Genomic DNA, 22373 nt, shown 5'->3' with positions numbered 1-22373 from the left:
AACGAGAATCAAGCGCAATCAAGATCCTGAATATCAAAATACGAGAGGAGAGAAAAGAGAAGAGTAGCCTAAAATGGCGTATGAGTATTTATAGAGTATCGACTTTGACGAATCGTGCTTTACAAGGCAAATTCAGGGTGGTTGAATTGGGAAACACAACAATTTAAAATTAAACAGGTAATCGCCTCCTACCAGATCTTTCTTGTTACTAAATTTCGCTCCAATCGCGTGAGCTGAGCTGTTGGTTTTAATTTAGTATTAATTAATTTGTTAACAACTGAAAAAACTGGCGGTTTTCTATATTTATGCGGGCCCGTAGCGGCAACGGTGAAACTTTGCAGCAAAAGCGCGTGAAGACACCTCTTATTGACGTGGCCACGTTCAGGGATGGTCCCACGTGGCAAGTGCTGGTCGTTTTCCCTAACGAGCGAGCGGGGGTAGTTGCGTCCCTACATATAACTAGTAACCACAAATGCAGTGATGTGGCAGTTGATGGAGCCAACTGTAGGGTCTCCTCCGTCGTTGCCTGATTAGAACAAATTATGGGTCCGGGTCCGTGTCCGCGTGGTAGCGAATGGACCCCGGTGATAACATTCTCGTTCATTTTTATTTTTTTTATTTTGTTTTGGGAACATCACGTTTCTACATCATTTCATGAGGTGGTGTTTCAAAATCAATAAAATAGTTTATATATATAAAGTGTGTGTGTGTTTTGAATAGGCATATACTATACATGTTAATATGTTATATATAATAGTGGAAAAAATCATGGATGATAATTAGAGAGAGTGGTGAGGGTTTTCTAGGAAAAAAGAAGATGGTATTGGGTTTATGGGCCCAGGACCCAGCTGGCGACGGGTGTCTCTGAAGACTGAACTTAAAGTCGGTCAAGGATACTGATACTGATAGAGAAAACAAAAGAGAAGTGACCACGAAATTATTAAACGGAATTGAAAGTGAGATTGCGTTTTCGAGGGCATTAAGTACGAGTTTACCTCTCTTATGTGTGTTAGGGGTCCCCACTGAAGCGATGGTGGTTACCGAATCTTCTGTTTTCATTTTCAACGCCGTTGGGTTTGGGATCTTAAAATAAATAAAAGAAAAGTTGGACCACTTTGTTTATTGGGGCAAGATTTTGACCTGTATGCGTTTTGAATTTTCCATGTTTAGTTAAACAAGTTATTACCTTGAATTCTTCAATTAGTTCTTTGCAATAACAGGAAATTAATAGTTACACAAACATTTGTTTTTAATTAGTCCCTAGGCGCAGACTTATTAGTTGCTCAATGCAGAATATATAAAACTCAAACAGAGATGTGGAACTCAATCGGTCCATTAAGTCTCTGTCCACCAACTAACCAAGTATATTCTTTTGCCTTTAATAGTACATTGCTTAATTTCAAAGAAACCAACTTTTGTAGTTCAGGTACCTGGCAGGGGTAGCCACCAACTGGGCTACACAGGACTTTCTTGAAAGAAACGAACTTAGTTTGACTTGGACCGAGTTGTTAATGTTTGCCACGTTAATAGTTTCTGAATCACCCAAACTGGGCGAATCATAATAATGGTTTATGGCCAATTGTCGTTTGGCACGTAAGTCAATACAAAAGTCTACTTTTTGGTGTTTTCATGGAAGTTTAAATATTGAGATGATTATTAAACTAGTTGTTACACGTGTGATTGATGTGGGTCTGAATAACTAATTTTGTTTGAAAATTAGTGTTTAGGGGACAAATTTCCCAAACCTTAAGTCAAATCCAAACTAAATAAGCAACATAAGCATGACAGCTCTTTCGGCGCCTAGGTCAGTCTTAAGCAAATTGATTGGATATAGTAAGTAACCTCTTAAATCTTAAAATATTCACGCAGCTGGGTTGCATGTTTGGAACCACTTCATTGTTCACAGTAAACAAACACAGGAAAGCTATACCCAAACCTTTTCTCACTTCGAAAGGATATATGGTTTGGCAAGATGCCCTTGTATACGGAAAACGAAGCCTTACTAACATTTGAGAAAACGAAGACATGATGAGAAGAGGTGAGACTAGGACCCATATCATGCATTGCAAGCCTTCAAAATGTTTGGTATACAAGGGATACGTACCCAATTACAAGTGATAAAAGCATGTAACGCTGAAAGAAAACAACGTTCATTTCACATCTGGAGAAGATTATTCACAATTACGCTCACAGAATTCGCTGGTTGCAAGTCCTGCAAAATTGATGCATGGGAATTAACCAGATGGCAACTGGAGGTTTAAAAAAAAAGTAAATCAAATGACTTCTGAACGTAACCTAACAAGAGGATCACTGACCTAAAAATATTCATTCTATCTGCACATTAAAATGGGTCAAACTCCTGAAGGCAATTCTAAGATGCACAGAGACCAACAAATTTATTGGATAAGAATCGGTTCCATCAAATCACAACAATAAACAAACTTTGGGTTTGAAGGGCCAAGAAGAATGATAGCTAGAAAGAAAGGGAGAAAGTGAGACGTCACTTGTGTTTTTGTCTTTCGAGAATCATTTTGTTTACATCTTCGCTCCTCTCCCAATGAAATACTACCGCATGTTACATGTAAGAATCTTTTCTTTTCTTTCCATTTCCTCTCACTGCATAAAGAAGTTGACAGATATTTTTGTTGCTTGCTATTACAAGATTGGATGCAAGATCGATAGAATTTTAAAATACGCTAGGTTCTCAAATTACCATGTATTTCAAATGTTGTCCACTGGCCAATAACCGCTGGTGCTGGATAAATTCAAGTACCCTGCAAAAAGCATATACCTCACTGTCGTGCGCCGCATATGCTTACGATTTCTATGGCATTAAAGTTTCAGGATACACCATCTCTCCTGCAAAATGGAATCAGAAATGCTATCTGCCAGATAATGAGTTCTAGTTACCTCTAAAGTGTTGAGCCTAGGTTTTGCACGGCACCGCCCAATGGTGCTTTTATGAAAGTACGATCACCGGTGGCTAATACCTTCTCGACACTATTGAACCTGAAATCCACTCTCAATCGCTCTTTTTTAGAGGGTAAGGAAGGAAACGAAAGAATCTCCATTTTATGACAAATACGTACCGAACTATATTTAATGCAAAGAGCAAAAACACCCCTCCAAATCCGACTTTTAATAATTCCACTCAAGTGCACGTACTTGTAGTTACTAAGTTATCTATATAAACTGACTCCATTCTGGAATTCTAAATCCCTACTCTTTACCGTGGATCGCACATATAGTTTGGTTTCTATACTTGCCCAATCAAATAAAGATGCATGTATAGTTCGCCATTCAAGCTCCATGAACTGATGTATAAATGGCAGGAGCGGACAAAAACTAAAGAATAAAGAGCCTTCCTACCTCGTTATCCGACGATGGATTTGAAATAGTAAATTTACTGGGACACCTGAAATGTGCAAGGGGCCTACAAAAATCATCCCTGAATGGCCAAACCACCATCACCCCTCTCTTTCAAAATTCAGTAAATTCCACCAATAAAGCACTGGCTCCAAACACAATTTGGCTTTGGACCAACCACATCAAAATGTGATATCAAAAAAAATAAGCAAATGTATGATGATGATGGAGATAAAAATTACTTTGTTACCTCAATACTGATAAATAAAGCCACTTCTCTTGGCAGCAGTGTCATTCAAGCATATAGAGTCCACCCTTTTAAATAAAAGAGAACAGGTAACCATCAATGACCCACATAAGAAGAAAAAACAACAGAAGCTGAGCTGCATAAAATTTGTGTACAACCAATGCCTTAATCGATAGTAGGAAACATTACATGGATGAAGTTATACCTACCTGAATCCTTTTATCCTCTCATAATATTTGATGAAAGTGATATGGTATAATCTCAGGTCTCAACAAAGCTGTGAGATAGCAAAGAAAATTTTCACCCACGACAAACATTAACCGGAGTTTCTGAAAGAACATGTTCAAAACCTGGGAAAAAAAGACTACCTCAAATGTCAAAGTTCAGACATCTATCAACACAACCCATTAATATTAGCGAACTGGACTTCTAGATGACTTCCTGTAACTATGTCTAACAGGGGAATGCGACCTGCTTCGGTCACGGTACCTATCCCTGCTTCGGTCTTTTCCATTTCTGGACCTGCGTTCCATTTCCCTTGCATCATCCCGACTACTCCTGTCATTCCACTCTCGTGACCTCCTGTCACGTCCTCTATGTCGATCCCGCTCCCTGTCTCTGTCTCTGTCTCGATCATGATACCTGTCCCTATCCCTATCCTGTGAATGACTCCTCCTCTCAGTTTCCTTCTCCTTCTGTTTCCTCCGTTCTTCAGTTTCTTTCTCCCTTGTTAACCTTTCCTCTTCTCTTGCCTTCTCCTTGGCCCCCTGGAAAGCATACATAACAAGTCCTTATCCCCTGAAAATATACCAACCTGAAATTCATTACCGGAAGGGAAACTCACCTTAAACTCGGCTATGAAATCCCGAACCATGCCATAACCAACATGCTGCTTCCCTGAAACATGAGACTGACTCCTCTCTATAACATCATTTGCCACTAGAAAGGAACCACATATCTCACATAAAGCCATCTTCTTCTCTTGTGCAAGCATTAAGGCATTATTTTGTGGTGGTTGTGTCAAAACTGTCTTTTCTGCATTCAGTAGCTCCACCTGAGACAGTAAATAACAAGAATTATTGAACAATTTCTACATATCTCATCCTGACTAAATCATTTTGGGGGTTCCGTACATCTCCAAATTGGAGAACCAATACTGAACTAGTGAGGAGGAAATCAACACATAATGGAAAGGCAATAAATTCTGAGAAACTTATTAATTGGTTAATGAAGACTTAAAAGGAGGGGGAAAAGGTGCAATGGAAAAAACAACACTGCCAGCACCTTTCTCATAAGAGCTTCAGCTTCATCAACCCTTCCAGCTTCACCAAGAGCCTCAACTTGCCCCAGCAGGTTCTTTATCTTTTCTTCCAACACAGATAGCTGTTCAGATTTTTCAGCTGCCAAGGGAGTAACAGGTGCAGGCTCCAACTCTTGAGCAAGGCGTTCGCGTCCACGCCTAACTTTTCTATCCAAGTCCATCACCTTCATTGAACCAGGAAGTCCATAAAGAGAATGCGAAAATTACATATTGTAACATGCAACATCTAACAACTATATGACTTACCAATTTCTCACAGAACTGAGCAAGTTCAGCTTCAAACTTGGGGACATAAGCCTCATGCCTTGGAGAATTCTCAAAACTGAAGCCAAAATTTCATCATACAGCCAATTAGTAAAGGAGCATACAATTATAATAGAAAAGACCAACTACCCAATCTCATTCATGTACGCCCACACATATGCGCAAAAACGATATTATTTCTACGAACATATGAAGAACTCACTGCAAGATGCAATAAAGAATTCATAAAATTTATGCCCCACGCAAAATCCACAACATTTTCTAGGATAAAACCAAATTTAAATAAGATAAACCAATGACGAAAGAGATTAAAAGCAATTAGCAAAGCATTACGCCAGTAGGATACAAAGTCCGTATAAGCAATGTTTAAAGGGCAGGTACACATGTTTGCCAGTTCTGCTAATATGAGAACAATAGTCTATTCAAGTCCCCTTCAAAATTTACATAAGAACAAGGATTCCATGTGGGAAAAAAAACCAAACTTGATTTCACACTAAGGACCATAAACTGATACATTACATTCACATGGACCATCTGAGATGGTATGTGACTACGTGCAATAAAAGATTATTTAATTTGCTATAGAAACAAGCGAACATGTGGCCCAGTGGTAAATATCACACTATCGCATTGGGATTTCAGTTCTCCTGAGAAGGAACATCATCAAGGCCATGCAACATATTCATAGTGCCTATACTACTACAAAGTTAGTCCCAACAACAGGACAATAACTACTTTCAGCATTGAAGAAAAAAGAAAGTTTTTGCACAGCAATCCATACAATATCTGAAGATTATCTAATGCATCAAGTAGACATTCATGGGCACCGCATGACAGACCTCAGGCAAAAAGTTCAAACAGGCTTAAGGTATGCAAATAAGTTCTCCTGATCCTGAAAGGATCTGGCCAGATATGTTTAGATCATTTACTTCAACAAGAAAAAATAGCAACAGCATAACATACCAAGTGTATTACTCGTTTATTCAAAACTGAGTTCCACCCTGTATAAGATTTATGGGACAGCTAACTTGAGAAAATAAATTGTGGGTCAGCAGCACTTTCATAACAGACATAGATCATACTTGTTAAAAGAGCCTAAGAAAGCCCGAATAATTTAATAATGGAGAGCACATTCAATGTGCACGAGATAGAAACATAACCCAAAAAAAAATGCATTATACATCATAAATTCACAACAATCCAATATATACTCCCCTGATAAAACCAAACAAACAGCATAGATACACAGTTGTTGAGCTTATTCAATCACACCTTTCTTTCAACTTCTGATCATGAATTCTTGGGCATGGACCTGGAACAAAACATACCACCCACCCACATAAGAGAAGGGGAAATGATAGGCTTAAGATTTTCATATGTAAAATTCAATGCCTCAAAATAGTAAATTTTCAAATATACAAGGTCAACTTTCAATTGTTTCCCTTGCTTCTTCTTTTTTTCCCTTGGCAACAAAACATTAAAGAAAATTAGGTAATTCACACAAGAGTGCAGACATTGCAACGCACCGAGATCACTCCGAGTGTTCACAAAGAGGTCATGAGGACAAAACCGAACCATATGGAATCGACAAACCTCCCTATCTTCCCATGTGAGTTCCTTGTATCCCTTTCTCTCTTCCTCCGTCAAGTTACGAGCTAAATATCCACCAGTAAGCGCAAAATATTCAGTTAACTGACATTGAATAAATTCTACTCCTCGAAGCAAACATCCGAATAACATCAACGAATATGATTCTGAAAGAAGAGCAACTTCTGGCAAATAGGGATTGTTTACTCCAATACAAGCATCAAATTAAACAAAATGAAATCCACCATATAAAAACACATAGATAGGATTGAAAACAAGAGTCAAGAAGTTTTTACCTGATCCCATGAGTGCGTCTAGCAAAGCTCGCTGCGCGTCCATGGCTGAAAACGAAGAGCTCTAAGGTTTACAGTATAATAAAAAATCCAGATAATTAGGCAGGACTTGTAGCGAGTGGAGAGAGGCTAGGGTTCTAGGAGGATTGGGAGTTCAAGTGGATCATCTGCGGTGAGTAGGGTTTGGTGCGGTTTCGTCAATAAATTAAAAGGGCGTAAGGAAGTCGTAGAGGAGAGGACCGGGAAGCCAAGCCAAACACGGATAGGGTTACGGCGACAATGTTTTGGGTTTGTTTAGCAACATACACGTTAAGTCATGCTCGATACACGTTAAGTCATTCTCGAGAGGTATGAAGGCCACACAGTGATGAAAACTATTCAAATCTCAATCCCCTAGTTAGTGAGAATGGAATCCTAAACCTCAAGGTCCTGAGCATATAATATGATCAACCATACTACCTCTCATTCTCGTCTGCGAATAGGTTGCCACTAAATTAGGCTGACGATATTTCAATCCGAAGTTTAAATCGAAGCCCTTGGTTGGTTATTAGAGAGTCGCTATTTGCAAACAAATTTCTCATTACACATAGAGTGTCAAACAGTTAGATTGGTCGATTTTTTTTTGGAAAAATTTAATTTACTGTTCAATCGATTATTGACGGTTTGATTGATTTTTTCGATTCTTCAAACGATTCGATTTGCGATTTTTTTTAACAATCCTAATTTTAAAAAATATATTTAAATTCACCAAATAATCATTTTATAAAATTACCTTCAAACATATTTATTTTTTGCACTCATATTTTTAGTCAATACAATTTAATTAAATTAAAACGAGAATATGATAGACTCTTAGAATGAATTGTACATGTAAGTATACTTGCCAGCCTATCTAAGGTTTGTTCGTTTTAACCTTTGGATCTTATACGATAGTTCGAACACGATAATCGAAGAACAAATAGTTGCATTCAGCCATTCAGGGATTAATAACTGAAGTAATAGAATTTATGTCCATACTGCCTAAATGGCAATGCCAAGACGAAGGTGCATATGGGCAAGATCACAACGCAAACAAGCTAATCAATTGGATAACAAATGATACAAGTATTCATCACAGGAAGACAGATAATACTGATATGCAAATATGCCACTTTATAATCTAAAATTTCAAATTTTATTTGAATCTTGCTTCAGTTTGAAGCCTCTGGAAAAGAAGCTTATTCATGCGAGGATCAAACTTGTTCTTATGGGTAAAGTAGTGGAAGGTAACCATTTACCAGGAAGTTTCAGTTCATTCAATTATTTGGGTTTACATCGGGACATGGTTTCCAAGTGCTTCAGTTTACTGAGACGGAAATTGGACTTCCGGTTGCGGAGAGGGGAGGAATGGTAGATTTAAGAGCATACCCAATTGCCATTCTGAACAAGACGAGATATAGGGATGGGAAAGATGGTAGCTTATGATTTTAAATTTTACGTAATTAATGTTAATGAAGAGTTTTGGAAAGTTATAATTGTGTATTAAACAAGAAATTGAGCTGTATTAAGTAAGGAATAGTGTTTGAAACCCTCAAAAAGTGACCCTCAAAAAATCCCTATGAAGTGGACCCTACATATGTGTTTTTAATCAATGACTATTTTAATGCCACATAGATTTGAGGGACTTTTAGGGGTCTCTAGCATTGTCCTGGAGTAAGTGTGTACAATGAGTTTAATTTCGTGTACAAATAATGACTCCCTGTTAAGTTTTCCCTATTAAGTATTAATGAAACCAAAACAAGTGGGCCGTAGAGGCAGGCCCACATTTAGAATTTAGATTGAGTGACGAGTTTCCGGATACTTTTTCCCAAGCGGTCCATTTGCAACTACATATAAAGATAATCAAAAGATTAATCCAAACTGTGTCGTTGTGGTAACGAACCCAGCAATAAAAGTATAGAACTAAAAACGACGAACAAATAGGACCGACTTTGGCTCGTGTATTGGAAGAAACCGTGAAGACAAGTTGACCCTGTAGCTATCTTGAATCTCCGACGCATCTGCAAATTCAGATCCTCCATAATACTCGGATAATGTAACAGGTTCGTCGTTATTTTTCAATTCCGAAGTCAAACGACCTTTCCTTTGAGTTTATTCGTCAACACTTCAAACATATATTTTATGTGAGTTGCACCAACGAATGTGGCGTGAATTTTGACTATTTCCTTACTGTTTCTCGGTGACAAAACATAGGGTTGTTCTGCGGATCAGATGGCGGAGGGAGGCGTGAATTCGCGGTATATTAAGCTGACGAAGGATCAAGTTGCACCGTTGGAGGATATTCGTCCAGGAGAGCTCAATCAGCCCATCGAGGTTCCTCAGGTCTCCTTCTCCCTCTCGTTGTCTCTGGTTTAACAATCTCTGAATTTCAGCGTGATATAGTGATGGATTTGTTTTTGTTTTTTTTTTTTGGAAAATTGTGACAAATTCCTGAATTTTATTGTTAATTGAATTAGCTGTTGCGATCTAATCCTCAAATTGGCCAAAATTGTGCAGTTGGCTGTTCGGAAGTGCAATGGATGTGGACAGGCTTTGCCCGAAAACTTTGAGCCACCTGCAAATGAGCCTTGGACAACTGGAATCTTCGGCTGCACTGAAGACACTGATAGTTGTAAGCTGATGTTTACACTATCCTCAGATTTCCAGCCGATTTATGTTTTTTTTTTCCCTTTTTTATCAGCTGTTGTATTTTGTTGTTTATTGGCTTTAACATACATTAAAGATTTGAACCGGTTAAAATAAGGTTAGCATTTAGCAATGAGCTTTGCAACTCCACGAAGAGGAATTACTCTCCTCCTCCCTTTTTTATTTAGTTGGTGCAATGTCAAATAAGAAATGAAGTCTTGTACTTGAAAGTCAGTTCTTGCAAACAAAATTTGATGTGTTATTTGGGGCTTCTATTGCTTCTTGTTTAATCAAGAATTCAAGATTTTCTTTACCTACCAACTGCAAGGTAGGGTGTATTGAGAATGTGAATGAAAATGTTCATCAAGCAATCTTGTGCCAAAGGATGTTAATGTTTTTCATCTTTGAAACTGGAAGTTTGGTCAATAGATGGTCTCTTTGCAACATTATAGTTGTGTTATGGGTGGCTGTGGGCGAGGTGAAGAAAAAGAGAAGCTCAGCTCTTCCCCCTCAATCACACTGAAGCTGAATATTTATCATGGTTTTCCTGTATATTTGTCATGTTTATTCTCCTGCATGCTTTGGCTTATGAAATTCGTTATTAGGATAGTGCCACGCCTTTATGAGCTGATGATATTTTCTTTTGGCATTACATCAACAATTATTTTGTTCATATCGACGTATGGTCAATTGATGTTTCCTTTCGTTGTCATTACTTATCAGCTAGTTGATGAAAACTTTCCTACTTTTGTCTTTTCAGACACTTGATAGTTGATACTAACTTTCCTTCCAATTTCTTTGTTTTCAACCAGTGTGTTCATTATATCTGCACAGGACTTGATTAATCTACAATTTCTGTTTTATTCCTTTATAGGCTGGACAGGTTTATTTTGCCCTTGTGTTCTCTTTGGGCGTAATATTGAAAACTTGAGAGAAGACACCCCATGGACTACACCATGCATTTGCCATGCTGTTTGCGTTGAAGGTGGCATTGCTCTGGCCATAGCAACAGCAGTCTTCCATGGTATTGACCCAAGGACATCGTTTCTCATTTGTGAGGGCTTGTTATTCTCTTGGTGGATGTGTGGCATATACACTGGTCTTGTTAGGCAATCCTTACAGAGGAAATATCATCTCAAGGTAATAACCCATTAACCCTTCTCAATAAACTATGAACTAGGGACAGATTCTTTTTTCATTAGTTAAGACATTACCTTTTCATGCTGCAGATGATCATACTATCCATGTCATAGATTCCTTGGTTTTAGCAAGCATGTATCTTTACTGTGTGAAGTAATTCCTGTTTCCTCTGCCGAAGGGGCAAAATAGAGAAAAGAAAAGAATGAGTATTGCTCTTACTGAAAATATTTGTCTCAATCCAATGTGAAAACAGGGAATCTGGAGACTACATTATAATCGGACATAGTCAGTTACTACAATCGTTATTATTTGTAGTTAGGCCTGTGGGATTGATCATTACTTAGTTTATTTTACATTGACGAAGCTTTGTTGTCATCAGATACTTGGAACAATTTTGTCATACGTAGTGTTGACGACTCAAATAAGTATTGTATCAATGCTTATACATTTTAATGCTGTACTACTTCTGTCTCCCAAAAGGAGGTTGCCACACCATTAATATGTCGTATTACTCACTGATGGATACCTTAATCACTGCAGAATTCACCATGTGAACCATGCATGGTGCACTGCTGCATGCACTGGTGTGCTCTGTGCCAGGAGCACAGGGAGATGAAGGGGCGTCTATCAGATAACTTTGCCATGCCAATGACCATTGTCAATCCTCCTCCCGTTCAAGAAATGAACTCTTCTTCTGAAAACCGGGATTCTGCTCCCTCCGCTGAACAAGGCACCACTTTGGAGATGCGGGCTCTGTAAACCACCACACCTCATACTGTCATACACAGGGATTATTTATGATAACAGATTTTATTCTGAACAGCGTTTTGCGGTGATATGTGCTCATGTTCCTCAGAAATCAATTTTTTACGTAACTTCTTTTAGAACCCTTTTTTTTTCTTCTTAATACTCCATTTTCATGTTGTTTTTTGCTTGACCATTTTGGGGTCCCCGGATCTTTACTTCGATTTATTGAGATGCCCCGTCCTTGAGCTGGCATTGGATGAACTATGGGTTCATCTGGTTGCTATGCACTATGCTTTATTACTGATGGTTTTCTCCTTCATGCAACCCCGTAATTTTAATTTGTTTAGCGGTGTAATAACATGTGATTTGAGGTATTTAAATGGTTATATTTTTGTCATCGTGGTACAAATTAAATATGAGATTTTATTTGAATTGCCAATTTTTAGGATAAGACGGGAGATCTTCCTCAATTGCAGAGTGTTTTCCATTTCTGAACTTAATATTCTGCATTAGATGAATGTATTTTCTAAGTTTTAGGTAGAGTTAGCACAAGCTGTGGTATTCTATTGAATTGCCAATTGGACGATCTTTGAATAAATGGAAAAAATTGTCTTCTAACCTTTGCGGTGACAGATATTAAAGATATCATGTAGCCATAATTGCATATTCATTGATTATTCCAAACCATACCCACAACGAGAAAGAAGCAGCAAAAACAGGTAGTATGGTTTGCCCAGCCTTATCCAAAAGGAAGCAATTTTACACATTATACAAAGATACCGTCCATGATACATTAAATCCGCAGAAGATTTTTCATGTCCAAACCGAGTGTGCACTGAACAGAATGAAACACAATAAATTGCTACAATTAGCAAATGCTGGCAATTAGAACTAATACTCAAAATATATTTCTAGTGAAACAAAGAGCGGTGAAGTTTTGGATCTTGTCATTGCATCAATATGAACTTACATAATGAATTGTACTCCTACAAGCACTTCTCAACAAAAAAGAAAAGAAAAGAAGATGGTTTTATCTTCTACTGACCCAAAAGCTCATGTTAGATCTGTAAAATATGATGGATATTTGGAGGAATGGAGAAAAAGGTCTTCTTCAGGTCAAATAATGCTCAATTTGACCCATTTTCTGCCTCAGTCCTAATTCAGGTTTTTTAACTATAGTAAGAGGCTGTAAAGGCCATTCAATAGAAATTCCCCTCCACACCAATCTAAAAACAGCCCCCAACTAATCCAATTTGACATCTCACCAGAGGTCCAGAAGATGATTCTTCTTCAGAATAGATCTCTCATTTTTCTTCATTCGATTCAATGACTTCCTTTTTATTGTTGTTGTTGCTACTATCGTGGCTGTTTACGTCGCTTTGCATTTCAAGCAGCTTATGTTGTTCTTCCTCACTCTCGTGCATTTTTGCTTCTTTCACAGCTTTAGGCTTGTTGCTTGTAGATTGCTGATACATAATCCCACCAAACATGCAAATGAGAAGGCCGACTGTCCCCACGAATGTGGAATGTTTGTCCCAAATAAGCAGATTGATTACAACTGTAAGTAGCTTGTTCACTATACCAAGCACAGTAAATCCCGTCGCAGAAATTGCCCTCCTGCATGAGAACCCAAAGAAAGAGATTGCTACACCAAATATACAAGATAAGGCTACGGGCAAAATTACATGAAAAGAGTGCCAGTCTGACTCATCTGCAACATCATGCTTTATTTTATTGAATTCCCCCATGATAAGCAATTCCAGAGGAAACAGGAGGAGGGCCTCAAGATTGTTATAAAGCACGAGACCCCATGTGTTCAAACCAATGGTCATAACCACGTGCTTAATATAAACAAAATCAACTGACATGCTCACAAGATAAGCCAAGGCCCAACTATAAGCCATATATGTGAACTGGTAGTCTGTTAAGACGTAAAGCACACTTCCCCCAAATATGGTAGCGAGAGATATCCATGTTGTCATTAATGGCCAAGGCTGGCTCAAGAAGAGGGACTCGCCAATTGCAACAAACATTGGGACAGCTGAACGAAAGACAATGAAGGTATCAACATTAGCATGAAGCAGAAGCTCGCTGTTGGTGAAGAGAGAAAGGTAGAATATAGTAGCCGCTGGTACAAACCGCCACATTGTCAGAAGGTCAAGCCGGTCATGCTCTATGAACTTTAACCACCCAAAAATGAGAACACCTGCTGCACTTGTGAAATACTGTAATGCAGTTAAGGCCCCGGGATAAGGAAATTTAATCACAGCCCATTTGTTAATTATGGAGAGCAAAGATGCTGAAATGCAGTATCCAGCAGCAATGCCATAGACCGAAGCTCGCTGGAGCAAGCCATTATACCAGGTTGCTTGATTATCATTCAAGGAAGAAGACAGTTCTGGACCTTTAGTGGTCTCACTTAGTCCAGGATTCTCCACATCATTAGACATCTGAAATGGATTCAGATTATCCTTATTAAATTGTCAACAGATTAATCATAAAAAATTCTATATCTCAAGAAGAAGAGGTCAAATTTTGACTTTAATACAAAGAAAAAATGAAACGCTGAGAGATCACAACTATGCAGCATAACTTGTCCAGAAGTTTAAAGACTTATATAGCTAGCAGAGACACTTTCTGAAACTTCATTTCACTCCCAAGAAAACGCCGAACATCAAGAAATAGCAACCACTCAATACATATGAGATGGGACTGCATACTTTTCTATTTTCTCATAAATCAACCAAGCAATTAAAGACCAAAAAAGAAGCAGGGAAGATTTTATAAAATCTTTTCTTGACTTGCCAATTTCTTAACAGGTCTACCTTTTCCAGATAGCTCAACTGATTATACAACTATTTAAACATAAGCACCAAAAATATCTACTTCTGTTAGACTCAAAAAGCTATGATTCTCATCCTGCTTAAGAAATGAGTAATCAATACATACAACTAGACTGATGGTGGTGCATTGACATGTTAAATTTCTCAAATATTGAAATTCAATCATCATCTCTAATCATCTGAAATTTTATATTCATCGTGTCTGAACCTCAAATAGTAAAATAGCACATTCCAAGTTTGCCACCACAATACACATAAACAAATTTCACTTGAAGCAAACGACATAATCACAATCAAATTACACCAACACCAGAGCCACAAATGAAAAAATCACACTACTTTACAGATTGCCATAGAATATCTGTCAAAAACACCAACCTCAAATGCAAGATTGGCTCATTATCCATAAACCCCGCCTTTTGAGCTGTGATAGAATAGATAATTCGTTTTATAGCCAATCTAAACCAAAGTTTTTATATTATTTTCGAGTATCAGAGCGTGAAAATGACTTTATCGACTCATCACCTCAACTCAATCACAAAAAAATTTCTCCTTCAAAATTAACAGAAATAAAAAGTCGAATTGTTAGTTCAATTCAATCAACTCATTTGAGTAAATTTTACTATAGGCTGCTCGACACAGGAAAGCAACAAAGACAAAGAACTGTGACCAACCAAAAATCCTACTAAAATGCATAATTACCAGAAACTCATCGCTTCTTTGCTAATACCAATAAAAACAAAAGTATTTGTACCTCCAAGTTCCTCCTTCTCTAAACAAAAGGGAAAAGATCATAATGCTCAAGCCAACTGAACCAAACGGTTTAATCCAGCTGAATTGAGTGAAGGTTTCGAGCATTTCAGCCCCGAAGAAATGACAACCCTCATATTGAAAACGTCAATTTCACATATGATTCCCACATTTTCTCGAGAACCAAAATAACCCAGCCCAGCCATCACAAACCCAAAACCAGCATCGGATCAGACATACAAAAATAGCAACAGTGAACAAACGGAAGTAATAGAGAGAATCACCAGCCAAAAACTTCGTTGGAGAACTGCAATTGCTCTCGATTTCCGTCGATCTAGCTTAGTTTGATCGCCTCAGAATGACCCAGCTGTGAGCAGAACTGTAGCCAGTTAAGCGAATGGTACAAGTGCCTGCAAACTTGGAGAAACAACCACGTGGAATTGATTAGGCTCGATTAACGGTTTTAACGTTTGATGGTGGCTCGACTCGAATTTGTTTAGTTTAGAACTAGAGCCGAGCTTGAACATAGGGTTAAGCTCGATTAAATAATCGAGCTGATTCCGAGAATACATTCGGCTAGTGAGCTAGCGAGCTGAGCTCGAAAATACGCTTTTCAATATATAAATATTTTTAATATACATTATTATGTTATTTTTAACAACTCTGTTAGAAAAATATAAAAATATAAACAAAATACGAGAGTTCGGGACATTCATTAATTCTTAAGAACAGCATCCTTAAAATTGAAGAGTAAGGCGGAAAAGGGAGAACAAACTCGAACTCGAGCTCGAATTTGAGTTTGAAAACAAAATGCATTATAGAACCGAGCTTGAGCCCAAACATGATTTTTAGGTTCAAATTGAGCTCTGGCTCAAAACTTTACAAGCAAGTCGAGTTTGAGCATAAGGTATTAAACTCTAATTATTTGTAGTGGGCAATTATAGTTGAGAATATGTTCCTAGATAAAAGTGAATGATATAAAATAATTGTACTGAACTGAACTTTAATTAATTTTCTCATGAGTAACTCACACTTTTTTGAACAAAACTACGAAAATGATGATTATAACTATATTTAGCATAACCACACACTATTATTAAAATTGCATCATCATATATTGACTATTTGAATATAAGGTTAATGTTGAAAATCACAACCACCGTTCACCCAAATAAAACACAGTTCTATTTATAAGCCCACCGCTAAGTGGGCCAAGTTCAAAAAAAGCCCACAAAAATACAGCGTATATGTTTAATGTTACGCGAGCGCACGCTGTATATATGCGTCTCCAATTCACCGCCAAAAGGCCCAAAGCCCTGTACATATGCAACGGTAAAAAACTGGCGCCCTAACCCCTCTCCGTATGTATTACGCAAGCACATACCGGATACGTTCTCATTATCTTCCATTTATAGGCCACCCCACCTCCAGTATCCACCGATCCCACTCTCCACCGCCGAAACCCTTCACAACGGTAAAAAAAATGGCGCCCAAATGCCTTTCCTTGTTCATGTCTTCTCTATCGCTTCCTCACCCTATCTTAATCACTAGACCTAATTTCGTCAAATTTTACGCCAAACACACTCCCATCGTTTGCAAGTCCACGCAATCGCCGTCCCAAACCCGACAGACAGTCTCAGAAATACCAGAACAAGAGGGGGCTGGGGCTGCTGCTCCAACCCGAGGCGAGCGGTTCCTCGAGCGCGAACAAGCCATTGAGGCTGCTAAGCTAATTGCGAAGGAGATGAAGAAGCACAAGAAGAAGAAAGAAAAAGCGTTGAAGGTTTCGAAATCAATTGCATGTTGTTACGGTTGTGGAGCTCCAGTACAGACATCCGAAGTGGATGCTCCGGGTTACGTGGAGCCAAGTACCTATGAATTGGTACGTTTTGTTGTTGTTTGTTTTCAATTGCTGGAATCGTTTCATATTTAGAATTCCTTTTCCTGTTAGAGTTAACGTTTTCAAGGTGGTGAAGGTGAACCCACGGGGTTTGTCTTCGAGTGAATGAAAGAAATTGTTGCTTATCAGTTTAGTTTGATGGCTTTATATTAACTCTCGTAATTTGCCACTCTTATCTTTGTACTCCTTGTTGGTGCTTCTGTTTTGTTTTGTTTTATTGTTAAAATTTTTAACGGGCATCTGAATTCTTTCCATTACAATTATTTTTGTTGTTCTTTCCATTAATTTGGGATATGATTTTCTATGTTGATTGACAACTATTGATTAGATACCTTGATCTTTAAGTAATATGAGAGTGCTAAGATACTTTATGTGCTGCAGAAGAAGAAACACCACCAGCTTAGAACTTGTATTTGCGGTAGGTGCAAGCTTCTGTCACATGGACACATGATAACCGCTGTCGGAGGTAATGGAGGCTATTCTGGAGGGAAGCAGTTTATTACAGCTGATCAGCTTCGGGAGAAATTGTCTCACTTACGCCTTGAAAAGGCTCTAATTGTTAAATTGGTCGGTATTACCTAAACTTCATTTTTGTTTTCTGCCAAAATCAATGACTAACTAAGAGAATGTTGAACTTCTCATTGCGAAAATGATTTCCTTATGGTCCATTGGCATCACCTGTTGTAGTAAACGTTTTTGGTGTAGACATCAACTAACCGTTAAAACACAAACATCAGAAACTGACAGGGAAACAATGTGCTTGAATGCTCTAACTCCCTCACTCTTGCTTGTTTTATATTGGAAGGGGATAGGGAAGCTTAGTGAGCTTGTGACATTTATGTAGTTATTTTCTACAGTGTAGAAGGTTATATGGATTCTCGAGCATGGGGACTGGAGAATGAAAATGATATACATTCTGTAGATTAACATTTATCTGGTTTTATTTGATGTTTCTTATAATCGAATACTGGTTTTTTATATTGTTGAACATTTTCCAGGTTGACATTGTGGATTTTAACGGAAGCTTTTTAGCTCGTGTGCGTGATCTTGCTGGTGCAAACCCCATAATATTAGTTGTGACCAAGGTAATTGGTGACTTTCCTTTTTTTCCCCACTAATAACTAATATTCATGGCAAAGTTTCTTAGATTTTTTGTTCCTTTTACTGTTAGGTTGATCTTCTTCCAAAAGGGACTGATCTTAATTGCGTTGGAGATTGGGTGGTGGAGGCCACCACAAAGAAGAAGCTTAAGTAAGTTAGGACTTGTTGCCTTGTTGGACATGCTTATTGTTTGTTACAATATTAAGTTAACTGGAATTTTCTCCCCACCCCAGGAAACAAATGATTCTGTTACTCTGTTTTTCAGTGTTCTGAGCGTACACCTTACAAGTTCGAAGTCTTTAGTAGGAGTTACTGGTGTTGCATCGGAAATCCAACTAGAGAAAAAGGTTCATACTTTTACAATAATGTGCATAGCGCATATTTTGCATACTTTATAGGTTAATCAAGAACTATTTATTGATTGGCTTACTTATGTTCTCCTGAAATTTTTGTTGACACTGAATTTTGTGGTGCAGGGACGGGATGTTTACATTCTGGTGAGTACGTGATCCCGGTGCTTTTTGGTGGTAGTAGGATTGAAAAGTTTATGTTTTGTGTCTTAACTGTTTTTGCTGGGTTGCCATGTGCTTCTGTTAGGTTGCCCTTGCATTGGAATAGGTCATTTGATTGAGAGGTGTATACCGGTTCTCTGATTGATGTCTTATGTGATATGCTTCTTTTTAATCCTCAGACTAACATATGCACCTTATCTTTTGTCTGTGAACTAAATTATAAATTTAGAAGAAAAGAGAGTAACGGAGAAGAAAATCTCTGCTGAACAGTGAGAATTTACCATCCTCTGGCAAGCCGAATTTCACTTTTTAACTCTAGAGAGAGCTAAACTTTTTGTTCTTTTCCATTCGATTGCCACCCAAACAATTCATGTTGATCTTGATTGGCGTTGATTTTATTTTGTTGCCTGGGGTTATCCTTATTATTGCCATTAGTACCTTAATATTATTATGTTTTGGTTGCACATTTCATAAATTATTTTGTTGTCTATGAAGTCACTCCCTCCAGAAACAACCTTTCCAGACTGTCCATTTGCATTATCTGTTAAGATGGTTACCTAATCTGTTCAACACCTAAAGTAACTTGTTACTTTGAGGGCGGAAGTATTTTTGCCCTTGGGATCAAGTCGAAGTTCAACTCGTAATATGAAAATTGAAACGGACAGAATGTTATTTCATCTAATATCTTTGAATTTGATTACTGTGGGTATGTGTGATATATATATATATATATATATATATATTTATTTATTTATTTATTATTTATTCTTATTCTATATTTCTTACAGGGATCTGCTAATGTTGGGAAATCGGCATTCATCAATGCATTACTACGTAAGTATCCGTTCAAAATGTTTCACATAGTCATGGTTGTGACTGACTATTCCTTCTCTAGGATTTCTTTCTAGGTGGGTGATAGTCTACTGGTTTTATATTGAATTTGCCCCTTTGGTAACGCATCTTGTTGGGGATTTGGGGGGTTCGAACTTGTCACAAGGACCAATTATATGGGTTTTCAGCCACTCAAGCTAAGCTAGTGGACTGGTGACTCCTGGAAAGAATGAGAATTTTTATTTACTTTCCTATCCCTGCAATCCAAATGCTATGGTGTCTCTATAATACCTAGCTTACATTTTTTTGGATGAAAGTAACATACAAGAAATTTTTTTAAATTTTTACTAAATTTATCAATCAATTCTTTTCCTTCTTCATATCCCCTGGAATTAATAATGTAAAGGTTTTAATTTGTTTATATTTTTTTCCATCGGATGGCAAAATCATGCCCTTTATGACTTTGTTTGGTGATGCCTCCATTGCTGCTTAATGCTTATAGTTCCTGCGCAAGCAGTTGGCCTTCCCTTTTATTATTGTTTATTACTTTCCCCAGTCGGGTTGCTCATTTTTTTTTTGTGTGATTTGTCTTTTTTTCCGCATACTTCTACACTCTTTTTTTTCTACTTTATGAATGTTTGTGTACTTGTACTTAAAATTGTGTTTTAAAACTTTGTAGTTATTTGCCTGGATTTATAATTTTTATTTTTAACCAATGCACAAAGCTCCCACTATTACTTTGGGTCTGGTATGGGCAGTTGCCTGCAGCCTTACCCAGCCACATTGCAAGGCTGTCTTACGTTGCATGAGTCTGAGCCAAACGTATAAATGTGTTTGCACCTCTTTTCTTTTCCTTCCAAGTAATTTGTTGGCCATTGTTAATTTTCTCATATTATTGGCGTTATTATCAGATGTGATGGCACAACGGGATCCGGTAGCTGCAGTGGCGCAAAGATACAAGCCGATACAGTCAGCTGTTCCTGGAACTACCTTAGGTCCTATTCAAATTGATGCTTTCCTTGGAGGAGGGGTATGACCATGTTTATTTGTGCCTTTTTTTTCTAATTATAAGATGGCTAATTGCATTAATCTCTTCACATCTTTTTTTATGATAATAAGATTTAACCTGGATTACGAAATATCATTGAAGCTTTCCTTTCCTTCCCCTGGGGTTTTTAGTTTTTCGCTATGGTACTACTGTTTCTCTGCCTACAGAAACTATATGACACACCTGGAGTTCATCTCCACCATAGGCAAGCTGCAGTGGTTCATTCAGAAGATTTACCTGCTCTGGCTCCTCAAAGTCGGCTTAGGGGTCAATCTTTCCCTGTATGTCATATGCATTTTTCACGTACGCTATGCCCTTGAACTCCTGTTACAAAGTTTCTTCTTCCATGCAGAATGCTCGGATGGCCTCAGAAGTTGAAATAGGGGACAAAATTAAGTCCAATGGCTTGAATGGGCTTTCGATTTTTTGGGGAGGTCTTGTCAGGATTGATGTCTTAAAGGTCTGATTTGTGAATCACTGAATCTTGTAGCTGGTAATTATATCCTCTGGAATCATAAGTTTGCACTTTGGATGCATTCAGGTTCTTCCAGGAACACGTCTAACATTCTACGGACCAAAGGCATTGCAGCTTCATATGGTACCCACTGAGAAAGCTGAAGAATTTTATCAGGTAATCGAGCATCTCTGTTTACGTGTCAATGTGTCATTCTTGAAATGCTAATGCTTAATTGAGAGGCTCTTACCTTATTTTGCAGAAAGAAATTGGAGTCCTACTAACGCCACCAAGTGGAAAGCAAAGAGCAGATGACTGGAGAGGTCTTGAAACAATGCGTCAATTGCAAATAAATTTTGAAGATGCTACAAGGTGTAGTTGAACATACTTATAGTGATCAAATGTCACTTTTGTTCTTTGATTTTACTAACCGAAAATGATCATTTATTTTGTTTGCATTTTTTCTTGTTTGGTTCTCATTTTTTGTTGATAAATGGACGTGGAACTTGGTCTTTTGGTTTGACAGGCCTGCCAGTGATGTGGCTATATCAGGTCTTGGATGGTTTTCAGTTGAACCCATATGCAAATCACTGGGGAGTTCTGATTTAAATACGGAAGAAATCGCCAAGGAACTTCATTTTGCAGTCCATGTCCCCAAGCCAGTCGAAATTTTTGTTCGGCCTCCATTTCCGGTGGGCAAGGCTGGAGCAGAGTCGTACCAATATCGGGATTTGACGGAGATGGAAGAAGCAGCAAGACCGAAGTGTTATCATTGATTTTTGACAGATTTTTTGGTGATGTATTTGTGCAAGATGAATTGTAGATACATCACGGTTGAGGAAGAAAAGAAACGAAAGGCAGTGGAATTTTGTAAATATAACTGTAGAAGTTGTAGCTGGTGCGGGGACACAGGATGAAGGTTCTTGAAGTCATTGCAAAGGAAGCCGATTTGCACCAACTAAACATCGACTCGAGCACAGTTCAGTGTGCCATCTCGCTTCCCCAGAGCCCATTTCTGCCAGGATTTTCTTCTTGTATCCACATATTTGGGAACAATACACAAATGAACATCAGAAACAGTGGAGTGTATTATACATATGATGAGCTCGACTCACCAATGATAATATGATAGTCCATTAATCCAGTTGCTTGACGGGCCGTTCGATAACTTCAGTTTTTCGTGAGCCACCTTTGCGCGATGGCCGGTCTGACTTTGCCATGGCTCCACCAGTTGGGCTTGAGCTTTTTTGTGAAGCCCCATCTATCGGGCCGTTTTATAGTTTAAGACTTTTAAGTCAATTTTTT

The 22373-nt window shown here is 38.1% G+C and overlaps 4 protein-coding genes and 1 long non-coding RNA gene across 27 annotated transcripts; 3 read left to right on the top strand and 2 right to left on the bottom strand.

Moving 5' to 3' along the window:
- The first annotated feature begins 38 nt into the window (after positions 1-38).
- Positions 39-697, top strand: LOC119984455. Its single transcript, XR_005464911.1, has 2 exons — positions 39-177; positions 320-697. It is a non-coding gene; the product is annotated as an uncharacterized LOC119984455 (long non-coding RNA).
- Positions 698-2026: 1329 nt separating this feature from the next.
- Positions 2027-7358, bottom strand: LOC119984341 (luc7-like protein 3). 21 transcript variants are annotated; one of them, XR_005464860.1, is made up of 11 exons: positions 7082-7357; positions 6725-6952; positions 6471-6510; positions 5181-5256; positions 4898-5098; positions 4458-4667; positions 3823-4380; positions 2714-3681; positions 2505-2616; positions 2316-2371; positions 2027-2212 (listed from the first exon to the last, which is right to left on the bottom strand). XR_005464860.1 is itself a non-coding variant. In XM_038828239.1 (8 exons), the coding sequence occupies exons 1-7, from the start codon at positions 7122-7124 to the stop codon at positions 4027-4029; spliced, it is 1152 nt and encodes a 383-aa protein (XP_038684167.1). In that variant the 5' UTR covers positions 7125-7358; the 3' UTR covers positions 3722-3890; positions 3982-4026. The 21 variants fall into 21 exon arrangements, 2 of the variants coding, with proteins under 2 accessions (XP_038684167.1, XP_038684168.1); XR_005464864.1 differs by having other exon boundaries at positions 2316-2616; positions 2714-2774; positions 2911-3681; XR_005464869.1 differs by having other exon boundaries at positions 2316-2774; positions 2911-3009; positions 3370-3681.
- A 1650-nt stretch (positions 7359-9008) lies between these two features.
- On the top strand, positions 9009-11931 carry LOC119983697 (cell number regulator 6-like). 2 transcript variants are annotated; one of them, XM_038827389.1, is made up of 5 exons: positions 9009-9159; positions 9311-9439; positions 9614-9728; positions 10617-10882; positions 11423-11931. In XM_038827389.1, the coding sequence occupies exons 2-5, from the start codon at positions 9329-9331 to the stop codon at positions 11639-11641; spliced, it is 711 nt and encodes a 236-aa protein (XP_038683317.1). In that variant the 5' UTR covers positions 9009-9159; positions 9311-9328; the 3' UTR covers positions 11642-11931. The 2 variants fall into 2 exon arrangements, with proteins under 2 accessions (XP_038683317.1, XP_038683318.1); XM_038827390.1 differs by lacking the exon at positions 11423-11931 and adding an exon at positions 10972-11390.
- A 554-nt stretch (positions 11932-12485) lies between these two features.
- Positions 12486-15764, bottom strand: LOC119983971 (GDP-mannose transporter GONST3-like). Of its 2 annotated transcripts, none has more exons than XM_038827713.1 (2): positions 15227-15500; positions 12486-14079 (listed from the first exon to the last, which is right to left on the bottom strand). In XM_038827713.1, the coding sequence occupies exon 2, from the start codon at positions 14077-14079 to the stop codon at positions 12934-12936; it is 1146 nt and encodes a 381-aa protein (XP_038683641.1). In that variant the 5' UTR covers positions 15227-15500; the 3' UTR covers positions 12486-12933. The 2 variants fall into 2 exon arrangements, with proteins under 2 accessions (XP_038683641.1, XP_038683640.1); XM_038827712.1 differs by lacking the exon at positions 15227-15500 and adding an exon at positions 15507-15764 and having other exon boundaries at positions 12488-14079.
- Positions 15765-16557: 793 nt separating this feature from the next.
- On the top strand, positions 16558-22208 carry LOC119984064 (NO-associated protein 1, chloroplastic/mitochondrial). Its single transcript, XM_038827826.1, has 13 exons — positions 16558-17104; positions 17504-17689; positions 18121-18207; positions 18294-18373; positions 18489-18570; positions 18700-18720; positions 19524-19569; positions 20478-20596; positions 20782-20895; positions 20967-21074; positions 21156-21245; positions 21331-21440; positions 21595-22208. Exons 1-13 carry the CDS (start codon positions 16586-16588, stop codon positions 21842-21844), a joined length of 1812 nt encoding a protein of 603 aa, XP_038683754.1. The 5' UTR covers positions 16558-16585; the 3' UTR covers positions 21845-22208.
- The last annotated feature ends 165 nt before the right edge of the window (positions 22209-22373 follow it).

This window comes from Tripterygium wilfordii, chromosome 18 (assembly GCF_013401445.1).
Source record: "Tripterygium wilfordii isolate XIE 37 chromosome 18, ASM1340144v1, whole genome shotgun sequence".
In the NCBI taxonomy this organism is placed as follows: domain Eukaryota; kingdom Viridiplantae; phylum Streptophyta; class Magnoliopsida; order Celastrales; family Celastraceae; genus Tripterygium; species Tripterygium wilfordii.
The sequence above is the reverse complement of the archived record's forward strand: the minus strand, read 5'-3'. Positions and strand labels throughout refer to the sequence as shown.